Genomic DNA, 25025 nt, shown 5'->3' with positions numbered 1-25025 from the left:
AAACACAAGATATCTTAGCAATCGCAGGGCTGAGAGACCAAAATGAGTATAATGTTTCCTACGGCATAGTAAAAGGGATTAATTCTGGTAGGCCCTAAATAGTTTGGTTTGTGGACTTTTACTAACCTATATTGTGGCCTCAAGGCCTTACATTTTTTTTTGGTCAGACAATTTCTTTAAAGTTTTTAATATTTTGTTGACAATTTGACAAGAGTTGATAGCTAGCCTAGTGGCTTTCTCAAAATGTCATTTCCAGCTTGACACTTGTGGGGGGGTGGTGAATGTTAGAATTGTAACCACCATAATACTAGAATACAAAAGGACAAGGAAAAACAATTCGCTGACATGTAACATATCAACCGTTAGTTTAAAAAAATATATATTTTTCTAACATATGCTTTGATCAAGATACAGTACAACCATAAACATTTGCAAAGTTATAATATCGAATCTCGTAATCTCTAGCTATGTTTTCTACATAATCCAAATGAGTTTTTTCGCATTCTATCTACATTTAGATTGCGTGTTTTGGTAGATACTTTTAAGGAAGAAAGAGAAGGAGACAAGTAGCGAAGGAGAGAAAGAGAAGATAAAAAGTCGTGTGAATGATGAGATTTTGGTCGGTTTTACACGGTTTTGTGAAAAAAACCTCAGTCCTTATTTTTTGGCAATTTTTGCATATTTACAACCTATCTTTTAAAAATACAGATTAATGAGTTAAATAAAATAATTGTATTTTGAGGTCCTAAATTATCAAATAATTGTAAGACCCGTTGGATATCAATAAAACTAGGAAAAGACACTACAAAAAAAGTCCTCATTGATAGCATAAGTTAATAGCACGATTTGCTGAACTGCTATTGAAGATAAATTATAATTTTGGTTATCATATGATAGCATTCCATTAAAGCTAACACAAAATTTTACTAAGCGGAAAACTAAAATCGATTATTCCGCCCAACATTTAGCCAAAAAATTAAACATTTTCACCTTCACACTCAATTTCTCCTCTTTCTCTCCAATAAAAAAACCTAATACTCGACAACACCATCCTGAGACATAACTCTCTGAAACTCACAAATCGATTAAACTCGCTGGCCGCCGTCGTTGAAGGTAACCGCGACACTGAACCTCTTGCTCTTTCCTTTAACCCTGATCCCCTTTCTCCATCTCCAAAGAATCAAACCCCAGAGCTTTGAATTTAGGGTTTATTAATTGGGTAACTTATGTGTGTGTGTGTTTCAGGAGGAATTGAAAGAATGGGATCTGATTTTAGTTTCAGATCTGATTTTCATTTTGGATCTGATTTTATAAGGACGTTGTCTCTTCTTGCTTAGTTAGCTTTGCGTTGGTTCTTATGCTTATGATGATTTCTACTTAAATTTTTTTCTACTTAAATTTGTTTCTACTAAACCTTGTTTTGCTTAGCTATGTTGCAGATCACGCTTAACAAAATTGGTAGACTCTCACACCTCTTGCTCCTTTTTTTGCTTCGGTCCGTTGTCGCAGATATGTTCCTTTTCAAGGATCTTGTTCAGTACTGGGTTTATTTTGCAGGCTTGGCTTGGTCACTGTTTAATCTCGGTTCTGATTTTGTAAGGCCGTTAATTGTCTCTTAATCTTTCTTTTGATTTAGGTTTTCGTTGGTTCTTTTTCTTTAATATGATATCATCTTGTTATCTGATTTCAGGTTTTCAACAGCTGATTCAAAACGAGTTAACGGTCTGAGGAATCAGAGTAAAGGTTTGTTTATTTACTACTAAACCTTTGTTTTACTTAATTGCAGAGAAATTGTTGCCTTCTAGGTCGCTTTAATTGTGTGTGAAAGGTGAAAGCTTTTAGCTTTGTTTCTATCTCTTTGAGAACAATGGTACCGTTTGGCTAATTCTGACACTATTCACGGTATTGGTGTTTCTATCTCCAGAAAGTTTGGTTATGCTTTGAATGATGTTTCATGGTCAAGAGTTTTCAAGAAACCGTTGTAATGTTGTGGCAGTTGTTTCTGGAGAGAATAATAATAACCAGATAGATGGAGCTCCTCCTCCTCTTCAACCCAAATACCCTTTTCCAGATCTCTCTTCTTCAGGGCGACTCAAGGTAAATAGACTTTGAATTCTTCTTCTCTAATTCTCTTTTACTTGTCATAAATGATTTGCTAGATTGTTTGGTTGAAATTGGGAATCTTTGGTAAGATTGGGCAATGTTGAACTAAGTTGGTTCTAGTTATGTATATAGGGAATTTGTTAGCTGGTGAGAGAATCTTCAATGGCTTCAGATATTACTGGACTTGGAAGTTCCTTCTTGTGAAATTTTATGGAGATGTTTAAGCATTTGTGTGTATGCTTTTTTTCTCATGTTGTAGATTCAGGTACTGAATAATCCTACGACAGAGGAGTTCCAGGTTGCTGTTAACTCTTTTGCAACGGATTTTGTCTACTTGCAAGGGGAGCAGACTGGAGATAGTGATGAAGTTGGTCCCTTAGTGTTGGGATTTTCTGCTTTTTCTACTCCTGATGTGCCTTGGTTGCTCTGTTTGGTTCCACATTACCGACAACCGTAGGTGCATTCGTTTTTTTACGTTACTCTTTTTTTTTAGTTTAGGATTTCCTTTTACCATCTGAAGTTGGTTTGGTTTCTTAATAATTTGCTGTTAGTCTCTTGATGATTCGCTTAAAAGGCTTTATAGAGTTTCCTCTACCTTTTTCATAACAAGAACCCAAATATTATTCACTGGTTAAGTTTCTGTTTATAATTGTCCCTAGTGAGCATATTAATACGCTTTGGTTTCATATTGTTTTCTCAGGTTTACCTTGAGCTTCCAAATGCTGAAGAATTAGCTCAAGCACTCTACTCTAAGGTGCACCATTTTTGATAACCACCTTGCACTTTTCTGTTTCCTTACCTTGCACTTTTCTGTTTCCTTACTGTTGTTTAATTGATAGTACATTATGTCAGTCCTTCTAATCAGTTTTTTTTTTCTTTCTATGGGTGCTTTGGTATGGCAAGGTGTTCAATATGTTATATATTGGAAAAATGCTTTCACGAAATATGCAGCCTGCCATTTTCGCCATGCTCTGTTTTCAGTCATACAGAGGTAATATTTGTGAAACATCGATTGGTGAATTGGTAGTTGTTTGATTTCCTGCTGGTTCATGATCTTCAGTTTCATGTTCAAGGCTTGGCTTAGTTGCAGTTAGTCAGTTACCATCTATTATTCATACTGATTACTTGTTTTTCTTTTATTTAGATCAATTTCATGAGGTAAAGAACAAATAAGAGACAGATAAACTCTATCTTTTATGATTCACAACTTTCACGTAAGTATTATTTCCCTTGCTCTTGTTAAACCTTTAAGTCTGTAGCTATTTATTGTATCAACCTAATTTGGTTATATCCATTTGATTCTCAGAACCTCTTCATATAGTTTAACTCTGTCCATTACTAGTTTTATCTCAGAACCTCCTCATATAGACAACTAATTGCATGTTGATAAATAAGCAAGCAACTAGTGTGACAATTAACACCATGCTCTTATTTTGCTTATGAGCCATTGTTTTTGCAAAGAGTTAAAGCGTCATTTACAGGCGTTATTGTAATGTTAAATTTCAGTAGATATCACTTTTACAAAAGTTCATTTTTAGATTTTTATTCATTTATGTGGATTGAGAACCTTTGAGTACAAAAGAAAAAATATACTATTGAAATGAAGATAAATTTGTAGAAGTATATATCTAACAAATGATAAAAATAAAAATTAATAAAAAAATAACTATGCGCTCGCATTAAAAAAAAAAAAGAATCTGAATGATTATAAATATTATTTTGATGTAAAGTGGATTCAGATTAATTAAAATGAATCTGAATGAGATTATGTGGATTATTTAGTTTTTTTTTTTTTTTTTTGTTTTTTTTTTTTTTTGTTTTTGTGCACGGATTATTTAGTTAATACCAGAGTTAATTAAATACCAGAGTTAATTAACTAGTATAAAGCACTAAAACATATGGTCTAACATCTCCGTAGAACATCTCTCTATTTGTTTATTTAAAATTTTGACTATGAGTAACAAAGTAGTAAACTTCATTAAGTTTTCAGTGCGTGGCTTACTAGAGAAAGAAGCAAAAAATCAAAGGATATCAATGGCGAGTGGAGTTGAATTCACGTATTTGATAGCAAGAGTTTAAGACTACGTCCCTAGACTAACGAGAATCTGGATATTTGTATGACGTACTTCAAACTACAACAGCCATCATGCATGGACGGCACCATTAGACAACAACCCTTCCACCGTCAAAGGAAACTAGTCTAAAATAACAGTGCCAAAATACATGAGGACGTCAAGAAACGCATTGTAGAAGTACATTACTCTCCTAGTCCTAGACCTATAAAGGATCAACACAACTATGACAGACTATGTGTATGATGTTAATTTATTTTTCTTGAAAAATGGCTCACTTGTTAACCAATTCTCTCTTAATCCAGTGGCGTTTCCTAGGACCTTCCTAGCACCCTTAGTTCAAGTCCAAATTGGGAGGGATTTAGAAAAACTTAACGTAGAGATTTAAGGAAAACTTGGATCCTCGGCTCATAATTCCTTGAAAGTTACCCTAAACCAAAAAAAAAAAAAAAACCATTTTGTAGATAAAGCTTCAAGAGGTTGAGTCAATGCACTAATATATAAGCCATTTGAAACTAACATTCCTCGTATTATTAGAGTACAAAGCAATAGTTTGCTTCTAATCCAAGCTATCCAAGTATAATCAATTAGAAGAAATTAGCAAGTTGGGGAACTAAGCCAATCTTTAAAGTTTTGTTCTTCCTCTCGATGATAACCTTTTACCTTCTTTTTCCCCTTTTGTTTCTGGCAAATTGTTAACAGATCTTACTTTAAGTCATCAACAAAACTGGCGGCCCTAATATTATAGAGGTTTTAGGCAAAAATAAAAATATAAAAATGGACCCTAGTTATTTAATCAAAAGAAATATTACACAAATCCTTTTTCTTTGGCTTACTAACAAGTTACAAAAACAAAAAAATAATGTACAGTATTATGTTCAGGAACATTAGATATCCAAAATATATGGAGTACCAGATAGAAATAGGGTTTTCTATTTGATCGCTTGAATAATATTTGTTGCGATCTCTCCTTTAAAATTTTTGTATTTTTTTTTTGAAATTTCAAACATATTGCAAATTAATCATAAAATCTGAAACTGGTGCAATCTTCAATTGGGACCATATTAGGGTATATAAGTTCGCTTAGTCCTTTCCTTTTTGTGGATTCGGTTGATGTTTGGTTTTTTAGATTTCCCTAAAGTTTCAAGAAACATCCATAAAATCCATTGATACTAGGACTCCAGCACGTAAATTCCTTCTCCGAACTTGAAGTTTTCCTATAAAAGAATTAATCATCATCTAGTATACATTAGTTCAGCTAGTGGTGTTGGGTTTGTTAATTGTGTATACTTAACACACAAGTATAGTTTGCCTTTTTGTAATTAGGTAATACTTAACAAACAATGTTTCCTTTTGTAGGTAGTTGAGTTTTCATTGGTTAATGATTTTCAAACCAAAACAAAAAAAAGAAGAAGAAAAGAAAAACGATTATTACCCTTTTTTTTTCCCCCCCAATGCGTGTACGGCTATGTAAGAAATGACATCTCGAACTCAAATATATTGTTGACAACTTTAATGGTTTAATTTTATTTGTATTGAAAAGACTATTTGATGGGTTGTTGGCATAGTTGCAAATTTGCAATAAGAAAGAAAATAGAAGGCATTTTTAAAGATGTATATCTCATATTTTTGTTTCTTTATATGCTAAATACCCCCAAAATTAACATTCTGATATTTAGATAATTTTAATGTTGTTTCCTTTCTAAGCATAAGTTTCGTTTTGGTTGTATGTTGTGATAGTCCTCTTAGTTCGCAGTTGTTTCTTCTCTTTGGTGTTGCTTGCTGTGTTTGATAACTGCCTTGATTTGTCGTTCTCGGTTGTGAGATTGATGTTAATTGGGGGTTAAGGCTCTCTCCTTGTCTCCACTTCCTGATATGTTTAGATATGATCGCGTTTTGAAGGGCTCTAACTAGACGTTAATGGGTAATAGGTGCTTTGGTCGCCATCATCGTATCTGGAAGTGTGTTTTTTGTGACAGCAAGAGGTTCTCTTAATTCAGTTGTCTTGCTTGCCGGGTTATGAAGTCCTTGGTTTTTGGTTCCGAGGGATCAGCTCTCATTGTGATTGGAGATGGTTGATGTTACTTTCGGGTTGGCCGCGGGCACCCTTAGTAAATCTCAGTCGCAAGTGCTTCAGAAGAAGAAGTTATTTGCTTCTTGGTTCTATTGCTTATCTTAAGATTTTAGCTTGATTTCTTCTGTTTTTAGTAAAGATTTCGCTCTTTTGCAATTTGGGTTTAAATTTTTTGTTTTGTGGTAGTATCTTTAGGTTCCTTTGTTTTGGGTTTAGTTTTCAGGAAAATCTCTTTATTTTCCGGTTTTAGACTCTGGAGTCATTAACTTCGTTCGCCGGCTTATGGTTCTCTTTTTGGGCGTTGTATTTCACCATGGTATCACAACTAGTTTCAATAATAAAAATTTCTGATGACAGAAAAAAAACAGAGGTAAATAAATATATAGTTATAAACTGACTTTCCCCAATAAACCCAATTAAAATAATATGTGCCGCATATGAATTGTTTTTTAATGTCTTTTCTCATAGCAAAACCTCCAAGGGACTAAACATAAAACCAGAAATCTAAATGATTCATCTGTTCTTAAAGGTTTAAGAGGTTTTGGAAAAAAAGGGAATTAAAATTTCAAACAGAGTTTGGTTGGTTAGCTGGCCCCGCGGTTTATATCTTGGAGTTCACTTAAATCTTTCGATTTGTTTGTAAAAATCCACCAAGAATCAGAGAACAAACTGATCTGTGTGTCTCTATATAATGAAGAGATTCACAGTTTGCTGCATCTCAAACCGAACCCACAAGAACAGAAATCGAAATCCAGACAAGGTTTGTCTTCTCCCTTGCAAAAAATAGTAAATCTTTTGTGTGTTTTATTGGAATTGCTCTGTTACCCATTTGCCAATTTCACTTAATTTGATCTGGGTCTGATTCTTTTTTTTTTGGGTTTTGGTTCTGTAAGAAATTAAAAGAAAGCATGGAGATGATTTCAAGAAAAGACATTGAAGAGGTTAGGGTTTCGATATGTTCCTTTCTTCGTTATCAAGTTTTGTCTATCTTCATTTCTAAGTTAAAACTTTTGAATCCTTAGTCTTACCTTTCTCTGTTTTAATCATATCTTCACCAGCCTGAAAAACAGAACAACAACAATGTAACATCTTCTATCATTGGTTCTGATCCCACCAATGTAATTGCGAATCATGACTTCTCTTCCGGGATGCATTCGTGGCATCCGAATTGCTGCGAGGCCTTTGTTGTCACTGCCGGGTGTAATGTCTCTCACGGTGTTTTAGACCTGTCAAATTGCGGTAGCTATGTAGTTGTCACGAACAGGAAAGAAACTTGGCAAGGCTTGGAGCAAGACATTACAAGCAGAGTGAAACCTTGTTGTCTTTATAAAGTTTCAGCAACTGTTGCTGTCGCTGGACCTGTTCAAGGATTGGTAGAAGTTATGGCCACCTTGAAGCTCGAAAACGGACAATCACCAACAAACTATCAGCTCATCGCAAAGTAAGGCTCTTTTCCAACATATTTGTATTGTTGACAAAGAACAATGTTTGATCTTTGAATTTTGCAGAACTTGTGTCTTCAAGGAGAAGTGGGTGAGACTAGAAGGCATGTTCTCGTTACCTAGCTTACCAGAAAAAGTTGTATTCTATTTGGAAGGCCCGTCAACGGGGATCGATCTTCTCGTACAGTCTGTTACCATTCACGGCGAAAGCGAGCCTAAGGTATGTAACTAATCATGCTTCACTTGTTTGTTTTGAATTTTGAACTTACATCTATCTTTTGGTATTTTAAACAAGTTGAAATTTCATTTGTCTTGCCTTTTTGGATTTGTTTTTACACTTTAAAGCTGGAGTGTGTTACTACTGCTGAAGATGAGACTATCGTAGTGAACCCAAACTTTGAAGATGGACTAAACAACTGGTCTGGGAGAAGCTGCAAGATTGTGTTACATGACTCAATTGCTGATGGAAAGATAGTACCAGAATCCGGGAAAGTCTTCGCTTCGGCTACAGAACGCACACAGTACTGGCATGGTATTCAGCAAGAGATCAGCGGGAAAGTTCAAAGGAAACGCCTCTACGAGGCAACCGCAATAGTACGCATATACGGAAACAATGTGACTACTGCTACAGTACAAGCTACTCTATGGGTCCAAAATCCTAATCAACGCGATCAATACATTGGCATAGCAAAGTTAGTTTCTTTTTTTTTGTTTAATATCACTTTCTTGAACTCATGCTTCATATCAAGAATCATTGTAAAATGCTCCTTTTGTTCTTTTTAAAGTGCGCAGGCAACAGACAAAGAGTGGTTACATTTGAAAGGGAAGTTCCTCCTCAACGGTTCTGCATCACGAGTAGTCATTTACATCGAAGGTCCACCTCCAGGAACTGATATTCTCCTCAATAGCTTAACTGTGAAACACGCCGAGAAAAACGCTCCTTCACCTCCCCCTTCTATTGAGGTTAGTCCAAAGATTTTCACCGTAGTAAATATTACAGGTGAACAAAAATTTTAAACAAATTTAGCAAAACAATTGTTTTACTGAAGATTGTAGTTGTTTTTGTCTTGTAGAATCCTGCATATGGGGTAAACATAGTCACAAATAGCCATTTAAGTGATAATACGACCAATGGATGGTTTCCATTAGGGAACTGCAAACTAAGTGTCGCGGAAGGATCACCTCGTATCCTTCCTCCAATGGCAAGAGACTCGCTTGGACCACACGTACCTCTAAGTGGCCGCTATATACTTGTGACTAACCGAACACAGACATGGATGGGTCCAGGTCAAGTGATCACAGATAAACTTAAGCTGTTTTTAACATACCAAATATCAGTTTGGGTCAAAGTCGGTTCTGGCGTCACTAGTCCGCAAAATGTTAATGTCGCACTTGGTATTGATAGCCAATGGGTAAACGGAGGACAAGTCGAGATCAATGATGATAGATGGCATGAAATTGGCGGTTCTTTCCGAGTTGAGAAGCAGCCTTCTAAGGCTTTGGTTTATGTTCAAGGCCCTTCTTCTGGCATTGATCTCATGGTTGCTGGATTGCAGATTTTTCCGGTTGATCGAGTCGCAAGAATTAAACATTTGAGAAGACAATGTGACAAGGTAATATACATTAAAAAACTCTGTTTTCAACCTTTTATGTTAAGTGCCATGAGACTTTTATAGTAACTTTTATCGTATGCAGATCCGTAAGAGTGACGTTACCCTCAAGTTTTCTGGTGTTGATTCTAGCAAACTGTCTGGAGCTATGGTTAGAGTTCGACAAATAAGAAACAGCTTCCCTGTTGGAACTTGCATAAGCAGAACAAATATGGATAACGAAGATTTCGTCGAGTTCTTCTTGAAGAACTTTAATTGGGCGGTGTTTGGTAACGAGTTAAAATGGTACTGGACAGAACCAGAGCAAGGGAAGCTTTACTACCAAGATGCAGACGATATGCTAAACTTGTGTAGTAGCAACAACATAGAGACCAGAGGACATTGTATCTTCTGGGAAGTCCAATCAATGGTTCAGCAATGGATCCAAAACATGAACCAAACGGACATAAACACCGCAGTACAAAACCGGTTAACCGGTCTTTTAAACAGGTACAAAGGGAAATTCAAACATTACGATGTGAATAACGAGATGTTACACGGGTCATTCTACCAAGACAAGCTAGGCAAAGACATAAGAGTCCAAATGTTCAAAACCGCACACCAACTAGACCCATCAGCGACATTGTTCGTGAACGATTACCACATAGAAGACGGGTGTGACCCAAAATCATGCCCCGAGAAGTACACCGAACACATTCTTGACCTGCAAGAAAAGGGTGCGCCAGTAGGAGGAATTGGGATTCAAGGTCATATTGATAGTCCGGTTGGTCCAATCGTATGTTCAGCTCTAGATAAGCTAGGAATCCTCGGTTTACCGATATGGTTCACAGAACTGGATGTCTCCTCGGTCAATGAGCACATAAGGGCAGATGATATGGAAGTAATGATGTGGGAAGCTTTTGGACATCCAGCGGTCGAAGGTATAATGTTATGGGGGTTTTGGGAACTGTTCATGAGCAGAGACAACTCTCACTTGGTGGATGCGGAAGGAGATGTTAATGAAGCTGGTAAAAGGTTTTTGTCAGTGAAAAAAGCTTGGCTCTCTCATGCTAATGGACATATCGATCAAAACGGTGCGTTTCCGTTTAGAGGGTATAATGGAAACTATGCTGTTGAAGTGATTACTACTTCTTCTACTAAGGTTCTGAAAACGTTTGTTGTTGAAAAGGGAGATTCGTCTCAGGTTATTACTGTTGATCTTCAAGGTCTGTGATGCGTTTGTGTTGTACATGTGTATGTGTCTATTTTTCAATTTGCTGAAAATGTGGTGTTGGTATTTATTAATTATTGTGAATAAAATGTTACTTCCAAAATAAATCTTATAAGGATAAAACAATGCCTCAGAGGAAAACTGTAACTTCAGTTCTAAGCTTGTAAATAAGCGTAAGCATTTCATACAAAAAAAAAATAATAATAATAATAAGCGTAAGCTATCTACATAATTAGGAGATGTCATCAACGTAAATTCGATTTGAAAAACATAGCTAGCAGTAAAATGGCAAAAGAGAAACGAAGATGAACAAAAGAAAAATACTGTATGGTCAAATAGAAGGAAAAACATAACATTAATCAAGCATTAGGCTGATACAATTAATTCCAATTGATCAAAGATATTGAAAATGTTGAGATCGACTGATCATTATTACCCAAACCAACAAATATAAATCCCAAGTTGATACAAATAAAAAGTATTATTTTTTTTTTTTTTTTTTTTTGTTCTTTCTCATTATACTCGGAGAGTCGGAGAAATCAGAACTTTTAGAAGTCAGATAACAAAGGAAAGACATTAAGAAAACAATGTAAAGAGTTTATTAGTATTATTCTGACGGGGATCAGATACGCTGATGACCAATTTCCAATTTCCATAAGAGATTTGCGCCCGAAGAAATTCGTCTACAAAACACGTTGCAAATGTTATTTCTCTATCTTAAGGCCAAAGAAACTCATAATAACGCGTGTCAATAAATGTTATGAAAGTAAAAAAAGAAAATAAATATATTTCTCTGGAGTTTTGGAGTGTTGTGTAAAATACCTGACATGTGTCTGTAACTGATGCTTCATTAGTCACTATAGTAATAACTATCGTGATAATCCCCTTCATAAGAAAAATTAGGAATGTGTTTGAATGCGTGAAGACCTGCTCCTCCCTTCTCGTAATCATCGTCCCAGTGACCGTTCATAGATCTCATCATCACAACATCCAAGGAAGTGATATATCTCAGGCTCTCAGGAAGGCGTCTCAACTTCTTACAACCAATTAGCCACAGAGTGTGAAGAAGGGGCATGGCACCTTCTTCTAGTTTCCATTCTATCCACTCGTCTAACCCTAAAAATTCAAGCATATGCAATTGAGGAAACCCACCAGCGGAGCAAACCATTTTACTCCCACAGAAAGTTTCACGCTGTAATCTGACCTCATATAAGTGATGCAGCTTCTCTAGAATCGGCATTGGATCCTCCTCTAAACGGCAACCGTTTAGATCTATGACTGTAAGATGAGAAGGAAAGTGTTGTTCATCAGGTAACCTTGGCATATATAAGCTCAACTTCAGTATTTTTGAGATGATTGCAATCGAAAACAAACGCCGTGCTCCTACTCAGGGATCCATCTATATCAAGACTTTCCAGGTGTCTCAGTCCACTTATTGATGAAGATATACTTTCGCTACTGGACGGACCAGAGTTAATGATTTTGAGTATCCTGAGCCTGGTCATACCGCGGAGATCTTCTAAGCTGCTATTCTCTGATGAGAAATTCTCCAAGGTCTCCAAGTTGACAAGGCTACTCAATTCCAACTTTTTGTGTTCCATACTCTTTGGTGGTAATGCAAGATATCTCAACTCTTGCATTCCCATCAAGATATTGGGCATACAACAACTTCGACTAAGAGTACTGATTTTTATATTTAGATAGATCAGCAACTTTAGATTTTGTAGAGAAGAAGGTATATGAGTTACCTTAGCATCTTCTAAACTCAGGTATCTTAAATGGATGAGTTTCCCAATGCTAGAAGGTAACTTTCCAGAGAGATCCAACAGCCTCAGTAGTTGTAACTTCATAGGTACCCATGGTTAAGAAGACTTTTTTACGATTTTAGAAAAATTTATTATTTTCGTCAGAATAGAAATGAAAACCCCTTCACGTACCGGAAACATCTTTCCTTGGAAATGCTACTCTTTGAAAAAGTGTCCAACTGTTTTGAAAAGTTAGGCAATCTGGTTTAAAGTTGATATATGTTGTATCTCCACATGCTGCGACACTCTCATTCCGTGAAGTAAGTAACACCTTCCAATCTGTAAAAGCGTTTACTTGTTTAATAATATAGAAGAAACACAAAGAGCATAATGAGTACAATTTTCCATTTATTAAGTACCATAAGAGGTCACCTTTTTTGGGTGGAAATATTGGCTTGATTCGGTCCCAATCTTCCTCTTTCCATATGTCATCAAGGACAATTAATGATTTAGATGTTTCCAACAATTGAAAGAGTTCACCTTGGAGTGTAGATTCTGTCATTTTCATGATTTTCTTTTCGTCTTCTGTGGGACTGAGATTCCGCAAGATTGTTTGCCAAACAGATATTCGGCTAAACTCTTGTGAGAGACACACCCATGCAAGTCCATCAAACTTATCTTTAACCTTCTTGTGATTAAAAACTTGCCTAGCAAGGGTGGTTTTACCAACACCACCCATCCCAGTTATTGAAACCACTTCAACGCTATTTTCTTCCACCATTATTTCAACTAGTGTTTGGATATTTGCTTCCAACCCCACAAGATCTTTTTCCTGATCCGTGGAAAACGTTTCTCGCATCTCCCTTTGTCTATCATATAAAGGCGGGATACTGCTGTCGGCAATTATCTGTTGTACTCCAAAACTTTGCATATCACCTATCACCTTGGAGATCCTCTTACTTATGCCTTCAATATCTACTGCAATTTCCTTGCGATCTGGAATAAACAAAGCAAGCCTTCTGAAATGGTTATGGACGCCACTTGTCATTCCGGGTTCTTCCTTTAAAAGAAAGGTTTCGATTATGTCCTCTGCATCAAAAATAATTTCTTTGATCTCTTCCAAACTGTTTCGCACCACCGCACGTGTACGTTTCTTATCTGCATCTTCTATAAAAGAACTTAACAAGTTTAGATCTCGTTTTAGTTCAGTAACTTGATCATTAACTCCATGAATTTGCTCGTATTTATGCGTGAGTAGATCCCATAGCTTTTGTACTCCAAACGACACAAGTTCCCCAGCCATAACGGCTCCTGCTTAAGCAATATGAAAAATAAGAATCAAGTTATACGTACTTATGTAATAAGTAAAAGACAATACTCGGGGTTCACTCTAGGGTGAACTTTTTTTTTTTTGTTGACCTACTCTTTTGTAAAACAATAAAAAGATACCAAGTAATACTAAATATAAACAAAATATTAACTTCAAACTAAAATCAGAATAAAACAAAATGAATTAGAGAAAACAGAATCATTAAACAAAATAAATATTTGTGCCATATTATATTTTTATAAATAAATAAATATATTAAAATGAAAATCATTAAATAAATATTACTTTTGTTGAACCCAAACCGACACATAATCTAGTTTAACTATAAAATTTAAATCCTAATTATCCTTTCTAAATCCAAACCGACATATAAAATCGTTTATTATTATAAAATATAAACTCTAATTATTTTTTGTAAACCCAAAGCGACATATAAACTTATTTAATATTATAAAAACTAAAATTTGTAAATACAGACCGACATATAAACTCGTTTATATGAATTAAATCTAAACCCTAATTCTATTTTGTAAACCTAAACTGACATATAAACTTGTTTAGTATTATAAAATCTAAACCTTAATTCTCTTTTGTAAACCCAAACCGACATATAAACTTGTTAAATATTATAAAATCTAAATCCTAATTTTCATTTATAAACCTAAACCGACACATAATCTCGTTTAACTATAAATCCGCTAGGATGGTCAAAAATAAAGGTGTGCTACCCGGGGCTATTACGAAGAAGCGGAACATGTATACTTTAACATCTCCGCGCAAGAAGGTTGTTACTAAGGGGGTTGGACTGCAGAGGAAAGCTGGTCCTCACCAAGAAGGGAAGCCTCCAAGTACCTCGGCTGATTAATGTGGATAGACTGTACGGGCGGGCAAGGGGGTGAGGTTTCTTTTAATCCCACTCGATTCTGGTCTTTAGTTTGGGAACAGGCTTTGTTCTGCTGATCTCCTTTGGTTGTTCTGTTTTTCTCTCCATTTCATGTATCATGTATGGAATAAGTTAACAACGGGTGTTTCGTTGTCTCGTTTATGTTTTTCGTTTTTGTTCCCCTTCATTGGGTGCTCATGTAATGGTTTGACTGGTGGTGGATGTATCCTCTTTTAAGAGAAGTTATAAAACTTTGCTCGCCCTTTTATTCTATTTCTGGTTCTCGCCTTTGTTGGTCCCGGTTGATTGGTTTCTTTGGATCGAATTTTAGTTTGTTATATGGTCGATATTTGAGTGTTCGTTTTTGTTTTATCACGGGGAGGAGGGTGTGTTTGTTGGTTTTTGCTGGTTTATTTTTTCAAAAATGCTCGGATCCTTTTTCTCGATGAGTTGTGGCTTAGTTGTGCCTCGGGATTGAGCTTCACTACGGGCCCATTTGGTTTACGTTGCTGATGGATTAACCGGGCTTTGTGGTTCTCAGTTCATGGTGTGTTTTGTCTCGACTTTGATAGGTTATGGGCTGAGGTTTGGTTTGGGTATTTTATTTTGTTTATTTTTCCAAGGGATGGGATAGACTTACGTGGTTTTTTACCACAGCTTTCGATCTTTATTCCATGAGTTTTGTGAGTTGGAATTATCAAGGCCTGGGTAATAAGATAACTATTGAGAATCTTTGGGATCTAAAAACTAAACATCGCCCAGATTTTTTTTTTTTTTTTTTAAAACGAAGCAATCTGGTACTTTTTTAGAAAAAATTGTAGGTTATTTTGGTTACAAAATTTTTAAAACAATTGATCATATTGGTTGTAGTGGTGGTTTGACATTTTTTATAATCAAGAGGATTTTTAAGTTTCTATTTTATTCGAGTTAAAGCGGTTAATTGATGTTGAAACGGTTTACAAAGGAAGGTTAATTTATTTAATGGTGATCATGTTCCCAAGAAACGCGACATGGTGTAGGAACACTTATTGCGGCTCAGAGTGTCTAGGTAATCTCATTGGTTCGTTGTAGGTGATTTTAATGAATAGACTGGTAATCATGAAAAAAGAGGAGGTGGATTATGTTTTGTGTTAGCTCGGTTGCGTATAAGGTTCTTCTGAATGGTCAACCTAATGGATTGATAATCCCAGAGAGGGGTTTACGTCAGGGGGATCCGTTATATCCTTATGTTTATCTTGTGCACGGAAGTGTTCATTGCCAATATTCGAAAAGCGGAAGAGGATAAGCTGATTACAGGGATCAAGGTGGCCCATTAATGTCTGCCAATTACGCACCTTTTGTTTGCGGATGATAGTCTGTTTTTTTGCAAGGTCGATAAAGCACAATGTGAGGTAGTTTTGGATATTCTACGGAAATATGAGGCTGTCTCAGATCAGCAAATTAATTTTGCAAAATCTTCTATTCAGTTTGGTCATACGGTTGTTGAGGACACAAAAACGGAGCTTCAGGGGGTCCTTGGAATAACAAACTTGCGCAACATGGGTTCATATCTGGGTTTGCCTGAAAGTTGAGGTGGGTCTACAACAAAGGTTTTTCTTTCGTTCGGGAAAGGCTGCAGGGGTCAGATGACTGGCTGGTCTGCAAAATTGCTCTCAAAGGGGGGGGGGGGGGGGGAAGGGAGGTGATGATTAAGTCAATCGCAACTGCTGTCCCGATGTTTGTGATGTCTTGTTTTCGGCTACCTAAAACAATCACATCCAAACTTACAAGTGCAGTGGAGAATTTTTGGTGGAGTACTAATGGTCGGACAGGAGGTATGCATTGGTTAGCTTGGGAAAATTGTGTTGTAGTAAATAGTTGGGTGGCTTGGGTTTTCAGAATGTTGATGATTTTAATTCGACTTTGTTGACTAAGCAATTATGGCGGCTAACTGAGGCTCCAGACTCATTGTTCGCGAGGGTTTTTAAAAGTATGTATTATAGGAATTAAAATCCCATGGAACAGATTCGTTCATACTCTCCCTCTTATGGGTGGAGGAGTATTGTTTCTGCTCGCTCCATGGTGAACAAAAAACTTATTAAAAGAGTTGGTTATGGAGAGTCCATTTCTATATGGACAGATCCCTGGAGTACCGGCTCCATTCCCGATACCAGCTTTCAGCAAGGGTCCGTTTAAGGACCTTCTCTTCAAATTTCTCACTTAATTGATCGTCAAACAAACTTGTGGCGGATGGATTTGCTTAATGAGCATTTTGATCCCATCGATGTTGCATTGATAGGGGCTTTACCTTTAGGAAGTTGTCCGACGGTGTTTGGTTAAGTCTGGATTTCATATGGCACATATGTTGGTTCAAGGGCCTTTTCAAGAACTTGGTGGCGGTCCGGAGATTACCCATCTCCTAGCCAGTGTTTGGCAGGTTCGTTGTCTGCCCAAACTTCAACATTTTATGTGGCAGGTGCTGTCAGGGTGTATTTTGGTTTCGACAAATTTGCGGAGGCATGGTATTGCTTGTGATTTGTTGCTTGTGATTTAGGTTGTGCTCGTTGCGGTGCCGATGAGGAAACAATCAATCATGCCTTGTTTCTTTGTCTACCGACGCGTCATGTTTGGGCGGTATCTCAAGTACCGGTGGGACCACACTTCTTTCTGATAGAGTCTGTGTATGCAAATGTGGATCATTTTTTGGGTCCTAAGAGTTCGGCCTTTCACGTGCCGGCTTTCCCGTAGATTTTGTGGTATATATGGAAAGCTAGAAAAACAAGAGTTTTAGAGAATGTAGATGAGCGGCCAGAGGAGGTGATTCAGGTAGCAGAAGGCGAGGTGTTGACATGGCAGCAGGCTCAAGAGAAGGGTGAGGATGAGGCTTCCACAGCCCACTAAATTGACCTCAACTCTCGGATGAGGGTGGCTGCAGCTTCACTTCCCACTTTCTTTTCAGGCTACCGCTGTTTTGTTGATTGATCTTGGAAATCTGGTGATTCGATTGCAGGCGCATGATGGTTCTGTACCTAGTTTGAGGATCTGACGCTAGGCATGGGAGCTACTAATTTCCGGCGAAGCCTTTCCCCTTTACATGCCGAAGTTGAAGCTTTCATTTGGACTATACGGTGTATGATCGGGCATGACTACCGGGACGTGGCGTTCTACTCAGACTGCTCAGACTTGGTGAAAATGGTGTCTTCACCACATGACTCGCCGGCTTTTTCGACATACCTCGACGATATCATGATGGACAGGGAGAAATTTTCTTGTTTTTCCTTATCTTTTATTCCTAGAATTGCAAATATAAAATCAGATTGTTTGGCACGCCATGCGCGTACATCTCCGCAGAATGTTAAGTATGTAAACAATTTTTCCTCCCATTGGTTAATTTGAGCTAATCTTTTGTTGACAAAAAAAAAGATAATTTGACTTTGTTTCATAGATGAATAATCTAATTTGCGGTACACCATGGACAAATTATTTGTAACTATATATTTTATATTTTAAATTGTATTTTTAGCTATTTATTTTTAGTGTTTAAGATTATATAATTATATTTTAATTGTTAATTTTATTATTTTACCTACTGTATACCGTGGAACAATGATTTTTTACATAATATTAATTTAACCAGTTTAATTAAATATGTATATTACACAAATAATAATAGTGTTAACAAAAAAATAAAATGATGTTTTACCTGTGTAGCACCGAATTAATGATATTTTAAATTTATATTTATATCAACTCAAAAATTTTCTGCTATATAACACTGTCCCGTGATATTTTAACTTTTGATACATCACGAGAAAAACTTTTTTCTTTAACTTTTCTCTTTCTTTTCTAATATTTTTTTTCTTTAACATTAATTTTTCATTTTCATTACTAAATTTTAAGTTTAGTAACTTAGTTGGTGATAAACATACTAAATTTTAAGTTTAGTAACTTTAGTTGTTGACAAACAAAAAAAGTTAACCTTATACCCTAAATCTTAAATCCTAACACCACATAGACACTAAATCCATATAAGCCCAAAAACGTAAACCTTATACCCTAAATCTTAAATCCTAAACCCTAAACCATACACCTTGAACCCTAAATCCTAAACCATGAATTAAAAATATAGACACATCATCCACATACCTAAACCTAAACTTTTAACCTTAACCCCTAAATCCTACACCTTGAACCTTAGACAATACAACTTGAACTCAAAACATAGACATTGAATCTATATACCATCTAAAGTCTAAACCCTAAACTATGGTGATGTTTGAACATGCAACAAACTTGTCAATAAATTTCATCTGGATTGCTTGTCCACGTGGTCAGAGTTTGGTAGATAGGCTTAGAGATTAATAATGACCATGTTTGTTGTGTAGTATGCTTCTAGTGACACTTCTAAGTTCTAATATCTCTAATTCTGGCTTAAAAATAGTACAAAAACATTTGGCTAAAAGACATCTAAGTGGCTAAACTATAGTGATGTTTGAACATGCAACAAACTTGTCAATAAATTTCATCTGGATTGCTTGTCCACGTGGTCAGAATTTGGTGGATAGGCTTTGAGATTAATAATGACCATGTTTATTGTGTAGTATGCTTCTAGTGACACTTCTAAGTTCTAATATACCTACTTCTAGCTGAAAAATAGTACAAAAACATTTAGCTAAAAGAAATCTATGTGGCTAATTTATCTTGGACAAATTTCTGCTCATGTAAAGAATGAGCAAGATATTATAAGATAAGTATCCATAACTACTAATCCACATGATTGATATTCAATGTTCTAAATAAATCAATGTTGTTAATTTTTATTTTGTTTATTAACCACTTATGAGTGTATATGTTTCTGGACCAACACAAAATATGAAGCAAGGAGCTCATGGTGTCTATGAATTTAATTGTGTGGATATTGTATGATGATTCTTTGGTCTGTCTACATTGGTATCCACAAAAAAATATTCACATGATCACATCCATAGCCACCATTCAACTGCTATTCTTCAGCTTAATGTCTAGATATACTTTGTAAATCCATGGAGACCTATCCATAGTTTTTCTATCCACTAAACTTTGTTTATTTTTTTTAAGGGGCATTCTCAAAAATGCCCCTTTTTCCATATCTCTTTTTAAAAATACCCCTTCATGTTGACCATTTTTAAAACTACCCCTCTTTATATACAAAATGACTAAATTACCCTTTTTGAGTGACAGCAAGAATGTACAGTCATCAAAGTCGAAAATATTTTCCCGCCAAAAAAATTTCCCGCCAAAATTTTTTTTCCCGCCAAAATCGAAAATTTTTCCCGAAAAAATTATTTTTTCCCGCGAAAAAAAAAATTTTCCCGCCAAAATCGAAAAATTTTCCCGCCAAAAATATTGAAATTTATACATTTTAAAAACCTTGTAAATGCTTTTAAAAAAGTTTTAAAAGCGTTTACAAGGTTTTTAAAAGGTTTTTAAACACATTGTAAATGCTTTTAAAAACCTTGTAAATGCTTTTAAAAAGCTTGTAAATGCTTTAAAAGGTTTTTAAACACCTTGTAAACGCTTTTAAAAACTTTTTAAAAGCATTTAAAAGGTGTTTAAAAACCTTTTAAAAATTTTATAAAAACGTTTACAAGGTTTTTAAAAACATTGTAAAAGGGTTTAGAAGATGTTTAAAAACCTTTTAAAAATCCTTTTAAAAACCATTTGAAAACTTTTTAAAAACCTTTTAAAAACCTTTTAAAACCTTTTAAAAACCTTTTAAAAATCTTGTAAAAGCGCTTACAAGTTGTTTAAAAAACCTCTTAAAACTCTTTAAAAAATCTTGTAAAAGCCTTTACAAGGTGTTTATAAGGCTTTTATAAGGTAGAAACCTTATAAAACCTTTTAAAAACCTTGTAAATTTTTTTTGGCGGGAAATTTTTTTTTTCGAAATTTTTTATCAAAAGTTTTTTGACAAAAAAAATTTTGGCGGGAAAATTTTTTTGAAAAATTTTTGGCGGGAAAATATGTCAGAAATTTTTTGGCGGGAAAATTTTGTTTTTCTTTTTATTGAATAAAATAATTTTCATCTAAGGGTAAAATGGTCATTAAAAATTAAAAGAGGGCATAAATAAAAATGGCCAGAAAAGAGGGTATTTTTGAAAAGGGGTATATCAAAAGGGGCATTTTTAACAAATTCTCTTTTTTTAAAGTGAATAGTTTTGGTTTTAGGTTCAAGGGTTTATGTTCTAGGATTTAAAATTTAGAATTAAAGGGTTTTGTACTTATTTGGTCTATGTTGTGTTATGGATAATATGCTATTGATAAAGATCTAACCAAATTTATGTATGTACATTTTGTATGAATAAACACAAGTAACTATCTATTAACAATACTGCAATTGATTATCCACTTATAATTGAACAAATGTTCAACGACTGATGGATACTGTATAATCTAAAAATTCATTAAAAATATAACAATATGTATCTTAAAATGTAGAAAATATATAATCATAATATATTTTATATAAATAAATAGAAAATTTATTTTATGATAACAAATAAATATATTTTACTTTGTTAAAGTGTTAATAACAAAAAAGAAAAGAAAAAGAGAGAAAAGAAGGAGAGAAAGAGGAGAGGGGCAAAATCGTCCAAAATGTGTGGACACATAAGCAAAAAACTTGGGAAAGTATACCATGAGTGGAAAGTGAGTTTTTGTGACACAACTCACAGCCAAAGTGGGTTTTCATGACATTTTCCCTTAATATTAATAATACTTAAAATTAATAGAATTTAAATATTTATAATATTGTAAAATTTATATGTAGCTATAATAGTTTAAAACTTTTTAGAGTTAAAATATTATTAATACTTCAACTTTTTATAGTGTTTAAATATTATTAATATTCTAAACATTCTATGAAGCTTAAATATGTATAATATTTGACTTTTTATAAGCCTCAATGTTTATAATATTTTAAATTCCATAGCATAGTAAATCTTTAGGAAATTAGGGAGTGATTTTAGGAAATTATTAGGGAGTGATATTAGAAAATTTTGTTAAATATGATAAATATTGGTTTCTAATTTTACTAATAAACAATAAATGTCAATGGTGTAGGGTTGTTAATAGTTTAGAACTCCAATATTTTTTTACAAAATGTATTTGACAAATGTATATAGATATGTATGTATTTAATATTTTTGACGAGTTTTTTCAGTTGTTATTGGGTCATTTATAATCATTTGATGTTTTCCGTTATTTCTGCTTAATATCAAGCAAATAAAGTGAGTAAAAAAAAAAAACCTCTCTCTCGAGAGCGACTTCCCCAAAGCGCCTCTTTGATCAAAAACTTCCATTTTTTGCTTTCTCCGGCCGACGCTGGTTTTCCGGCGTCGGTTGGGTTCTCTCTTGCTTTTTAATTTGTTTCAACTTCTTATCCATATAGTTTTTAGTAATAGTTATGGCAATTTCTAATCGAAATATGTTTTTGTTCTTCACGACGATGAATTTGAAAAGTCAGATTTTGATGTCTTTAATCTTTGGTGTGGACTGGACATTGTCCTCTATTGCATATTGGGTGGTGTCAGGTTCGTGCGAGGCAGGATTCGCCTTATTTTGTCGATGTTGGGGTTGTACTATTTCTCAAATTCACGTCGGTTCAGTGTCGATTCAATGGAATCGTGATATCTTCCTTTACATAAGGTTTGTTTCCGGTGGACTCTCTCACCGGCTTCATCTCCGGTTATCAACCGATGAATCTTCTCCTAAGCAAAGATTTGAAAATTTCATTTGGGGTTTTGATCCCGGAATTATTGTATCTTGTCCGCTTAAAGGAATTGACTCCCGCAATAATCTCCTCTTCTTAAGGCCACAGTCCTATGGTGGTGATTTTGCTGTCCCTCTGTTTGAAATTACAGGTCTTATGAAAGGGAAATCCATGGTCGCTAACCGGCATTGTGTTTGGCGTTTCAAAAGCCATGTTTTAAAACCATCACAAACAACATATCAAATTTTTAGTTTAATTATGGTAATGCATAAAGCATTTAGGAGTCTCATCTATAAGATCTTAGCCTTTGACAAGTGTGTGAAGAGGGGACTTAAAAGATTTTTTCTATTGCCCGTAACACTTCCGTTGGGAAAGCAGGGTTACTTCCACTTCTTCATCGAAATTGTGTTCAATTTCCTATATTTGTTTCAGTGGTTGTATTTGTTTGGTTTTATGTATCATGTAATGATGTAAACGCTTTTCGTATAATACAATTGATTGCCGTTAAAAAAAAATAATCATTTGATGTAGAATGACGGTTTGAAGAAGATTGGACTTTTAAGACCAAAATCGAAGAAAATGAGAGAAAATTGAGGAATTTAAAAGATGTCGATTGACGCCATGTTGGCATCCCTTCGAATGCAATACGAGGCAAATCTACTGTTGGAAAAAACGATCAAATAACCACTTCGTGCATTGATCAATAACCACTTAGTGATGACACACAAGGCCAATGTATATTGTTGCATAAATTGATCGACGTTAGGAGGGTATCAGTCGACATTCTTGACATACGACCTCACTAGTTAGTAAATCAATCGACAGCAAAAAAAAATCAAATCGACAGCACTATTAGCATCGATTGACAACTTTTCTAAACAAAACAAAAATATAATTTATGAATTTTCCCTTTTACCTAGTTTCCCTGATCTGACATAGAACCGATGAAAAAAGATTCATAGTAATACTATGATTTAATATTTATATTCTCTCTCTAAAAAACCCTCAAAACGTTCTCCCTTCTCACTAAACACAAATTCACCGCCAACCTAAGTTAACCGGCTCCGGTGGCTCTGTCAGCATCGGAGTTGTGTTTTCTCTCTTTATTTAGCTTTGTTTCTCTTTTTCTCGGTTAATCCCTCTCTTTTTTCTTCCAACGGCATCAGATCTAGATTTCCAGATCTAGATTTTTAAAGTTTAAATCTTCCCTTCTCTAGGTTAGTGGCTTGGTTCTTGTGTTATAGTTACGCGCATCTTCAGATCTGGCCGTCCTCCATGGCAGAGGTAGTCTTGAACTGGTTTCTTCACTGCCTCAGATAAAGAAATCTCACCACCGTAGATCTAGATCTCCTTCCTTTCCTCATGAAGAGTCAGTAGAGTTTGAAGCTGTCTCACCGCTTCCGTAGTTCCATGCCGGAGCAACAAAAAGAGGTCGCACAGCACTTTATTCAGGGTCAAACAGTGCGGTTAGGAGATTCTTGTATTTGCATCTGTCTGTGTGGTTTTTCTTATCTCAGATCTGTTTTAAGTTTTAATTTTCAAAGATTTAATTTTTAATTTTCTATTTTTGGGTCTCTATTTTCTGATCCGGGTTGCAATTGAAGGAATGATATGTTTTAGTTTGTTTGGGTCTTTTCCCATTAGTCTCAGGCTTAGTACTCTGGAAGGATTAAAATCCTTGCCGGCTCTGTATTCCATCCTGTAATCCATGTTGTAATCTTACCAGTTATCAATGAAAATCCTATTGAAGAAAAAAAAAGACATAGAACCGACCCTATGCCTATATGATCATGCCTATATATATACCTTACTTTTGGCCCCATGTTAGCCACCATGCTATATAATACGTTTTTTTTTTTGTATGTGGCCTTAGCTTAAAATTTTCAAAGAGAAGATTCACTGACTCTGTTCGTTTGGAGAAGTTTTTGAGATGAATGATCTTGGTGCTTCAAAGAAGAAGATCCTTGAGATCTAGATTTGTAGAGAAAGAAGTTCTAAGAAATTGTGGTTATCTCAGTGGTGTTACATAGAGAGGGTTATGGATATGTTTGACATGAGGAACTAGGAAGTCAAAACCAGCCGCTACACGTTTGGTGAATAATGTAAATCTCTTAGCGTCTCAGTGTTCTCAGACTTGATAAAGAAATTCGAATATGGCACAAGTTCCTTATGAAGTGCAGTTGGGTGTCTGATGTGCACTATGGTTTGCACGAAACTGGATTTTTCTCATGTTGTTAGTCAAGTTAGCAAGTATATGTCTAATACAGAAAAGGATAACTGAAACTAAAGTTAGTGTATTTGAAGGGTACAAACTTATTTGGTCTCATGTTTGTCAATCAAGATTGCAATGCTTCAGTTGTGGAGTTCATAAATTATGACTATGCAGGTGATGTAGATAACATGAAGCCTGTTACAAGGTACTTATTTACGATTGATAATAGATCTATATGTTTGAGACTTGCATTTCAGTATGTTGTTGCAATGTCTACCAGAGAAATTAAGTATGTGTCACTGTGACAATATGAGAGGTAAACTATGCGTGTTGGATTCGAGGACATGGGGTAGAGTTACAAGTTTAGCAATAGGGAAGTATTGGGATCTAGGTAATTAAATCAACCACTATCATCATCATCATCATACTACCATCATCATTATTTTACTACCATCATCAATTTTCCCGCAAAAAATGCAAACCCATGATTTTTCCGCCAAAATTTCATACTCGTAATTTTTCTCGCAAAAAATATAAATCCGCAAATTTTCGGCCAAAAAACACAAATCCGTAATTTTTCTGCCAGAAAACGCAAAACATAATTTTTCAGCCAAA

General features: G+C 35.2%; 2 protein-coding genes and 1 pseudogene across 52 annotated transcripts; 2 read left to right on the top strand and 1 right to left on the bottom strand.

Annotated features, from left to right (window-relative positions):
* Positions 1-791: 791 nt before the first annotated feature.
* LOC104787240 (AT-rich interactive domain-containing protein 4-like) lies at positions 792-6614 on the top strand. Of its 50 annotated transcripts, none has more exons than XR_015557412.1 (11): positions 814-1113; positions 1246-1347; positions 1440-1458; positions 1558-1595; positions 1691-1902; positions 1997-2097; positions 2363-2556; positions 2804-2857; positions 3007-3094; positions 3248-3317; positions 4094-4464. XR_015557412.1 is itself a non-coding variant. In XM_087450615.1 (10 exons), exons 5-7 carry the CDS (start codon positions 1945-1947, stop codon positions 2835-2837), a joined length of 381 nt encoding a protein of 126 aa, XP_087306741.1. In that variant the 5' UTR covers positions 814-1113; positions 1246-1458; positions 1558-1595; positions 1691-1743; positions 1925-1944; the 3' UTR covers positions 2838-2857; positions 3007-3094; positions 3248-3317; positions 6107-6614. The 50 variants fall into 50 exon arrangements, 25 of the variants coding, with proteins under 25 accessions (XP_087306730.1, XP_087306728.1, XP_087306729.1 ...); XR_015557420.1 differs by having other exon boundaries at positions 1429-1458; positions 1691-1743; XR_015557423.1 differs by having other exon boundaries at positions 1429-1458; positions 1691-1743; positions 4087-4464.
* LOC104787239 (endo-1,4-beta-xylanase 1) lies at positions 6107-10618 on the top strand. 2 transcript variants are annotated; one of them, XM_087450600.1, is made up of 9 exons: positions 6107-6619; positions 6718-7009; positions 7143-7190; positions 7308-7690; positions 7758-7911; positions 8037-8383; positions 8477-8654; positions 8765-9304; positions 9387-10618. In XM_087450600.1, the coding sequence occupies exons 2-9, from the start codon at positions 6941-6943 to the stop codon at positions 10512-10514; spliced, it is 2847 nt and encodes a 948-aa protein (XP_087306726.1). In that variant the 5' UTR covers positions 6107-6619; positions 6718-6940; the 3' UTR covers positions 10515-10618. The 2 variants fall into 2 exon arrangements, with proteins under 2 accessions (XP_087306726.1, XP_010511079.1); XM_010512777.3 differs by having other exon boundaries at positions 6595-7009.
* A 721-nt stretch (positions 10619-11339) lies between these two features.
* LOC104789402 (putative disease resistance protein RF45 pseudogene) lies at positions 11340-13559 on the bottom strand (annotated as a pseudogene).
* Positions 13560-25025: the final 11466 nt, after the last annotated feature.

The sequence above is a fragment of the Camelina sativa genome, chromosome 5, assembly GCF_030686135.1.
Source record: "Camelina sativa cultivar CO46 ecotype springtype chromosome 5, ASM3068613v1".
Lineage (NCBI taxonomy): Eukaryota > Viridiplantae > Streptophyta > Magnoliopsida > Brassicales > Brassicaceae > Camelina > Camelina sativa.
This window is presented reverse-complemented; position numbering and strand designations above follow the sequence as displayed.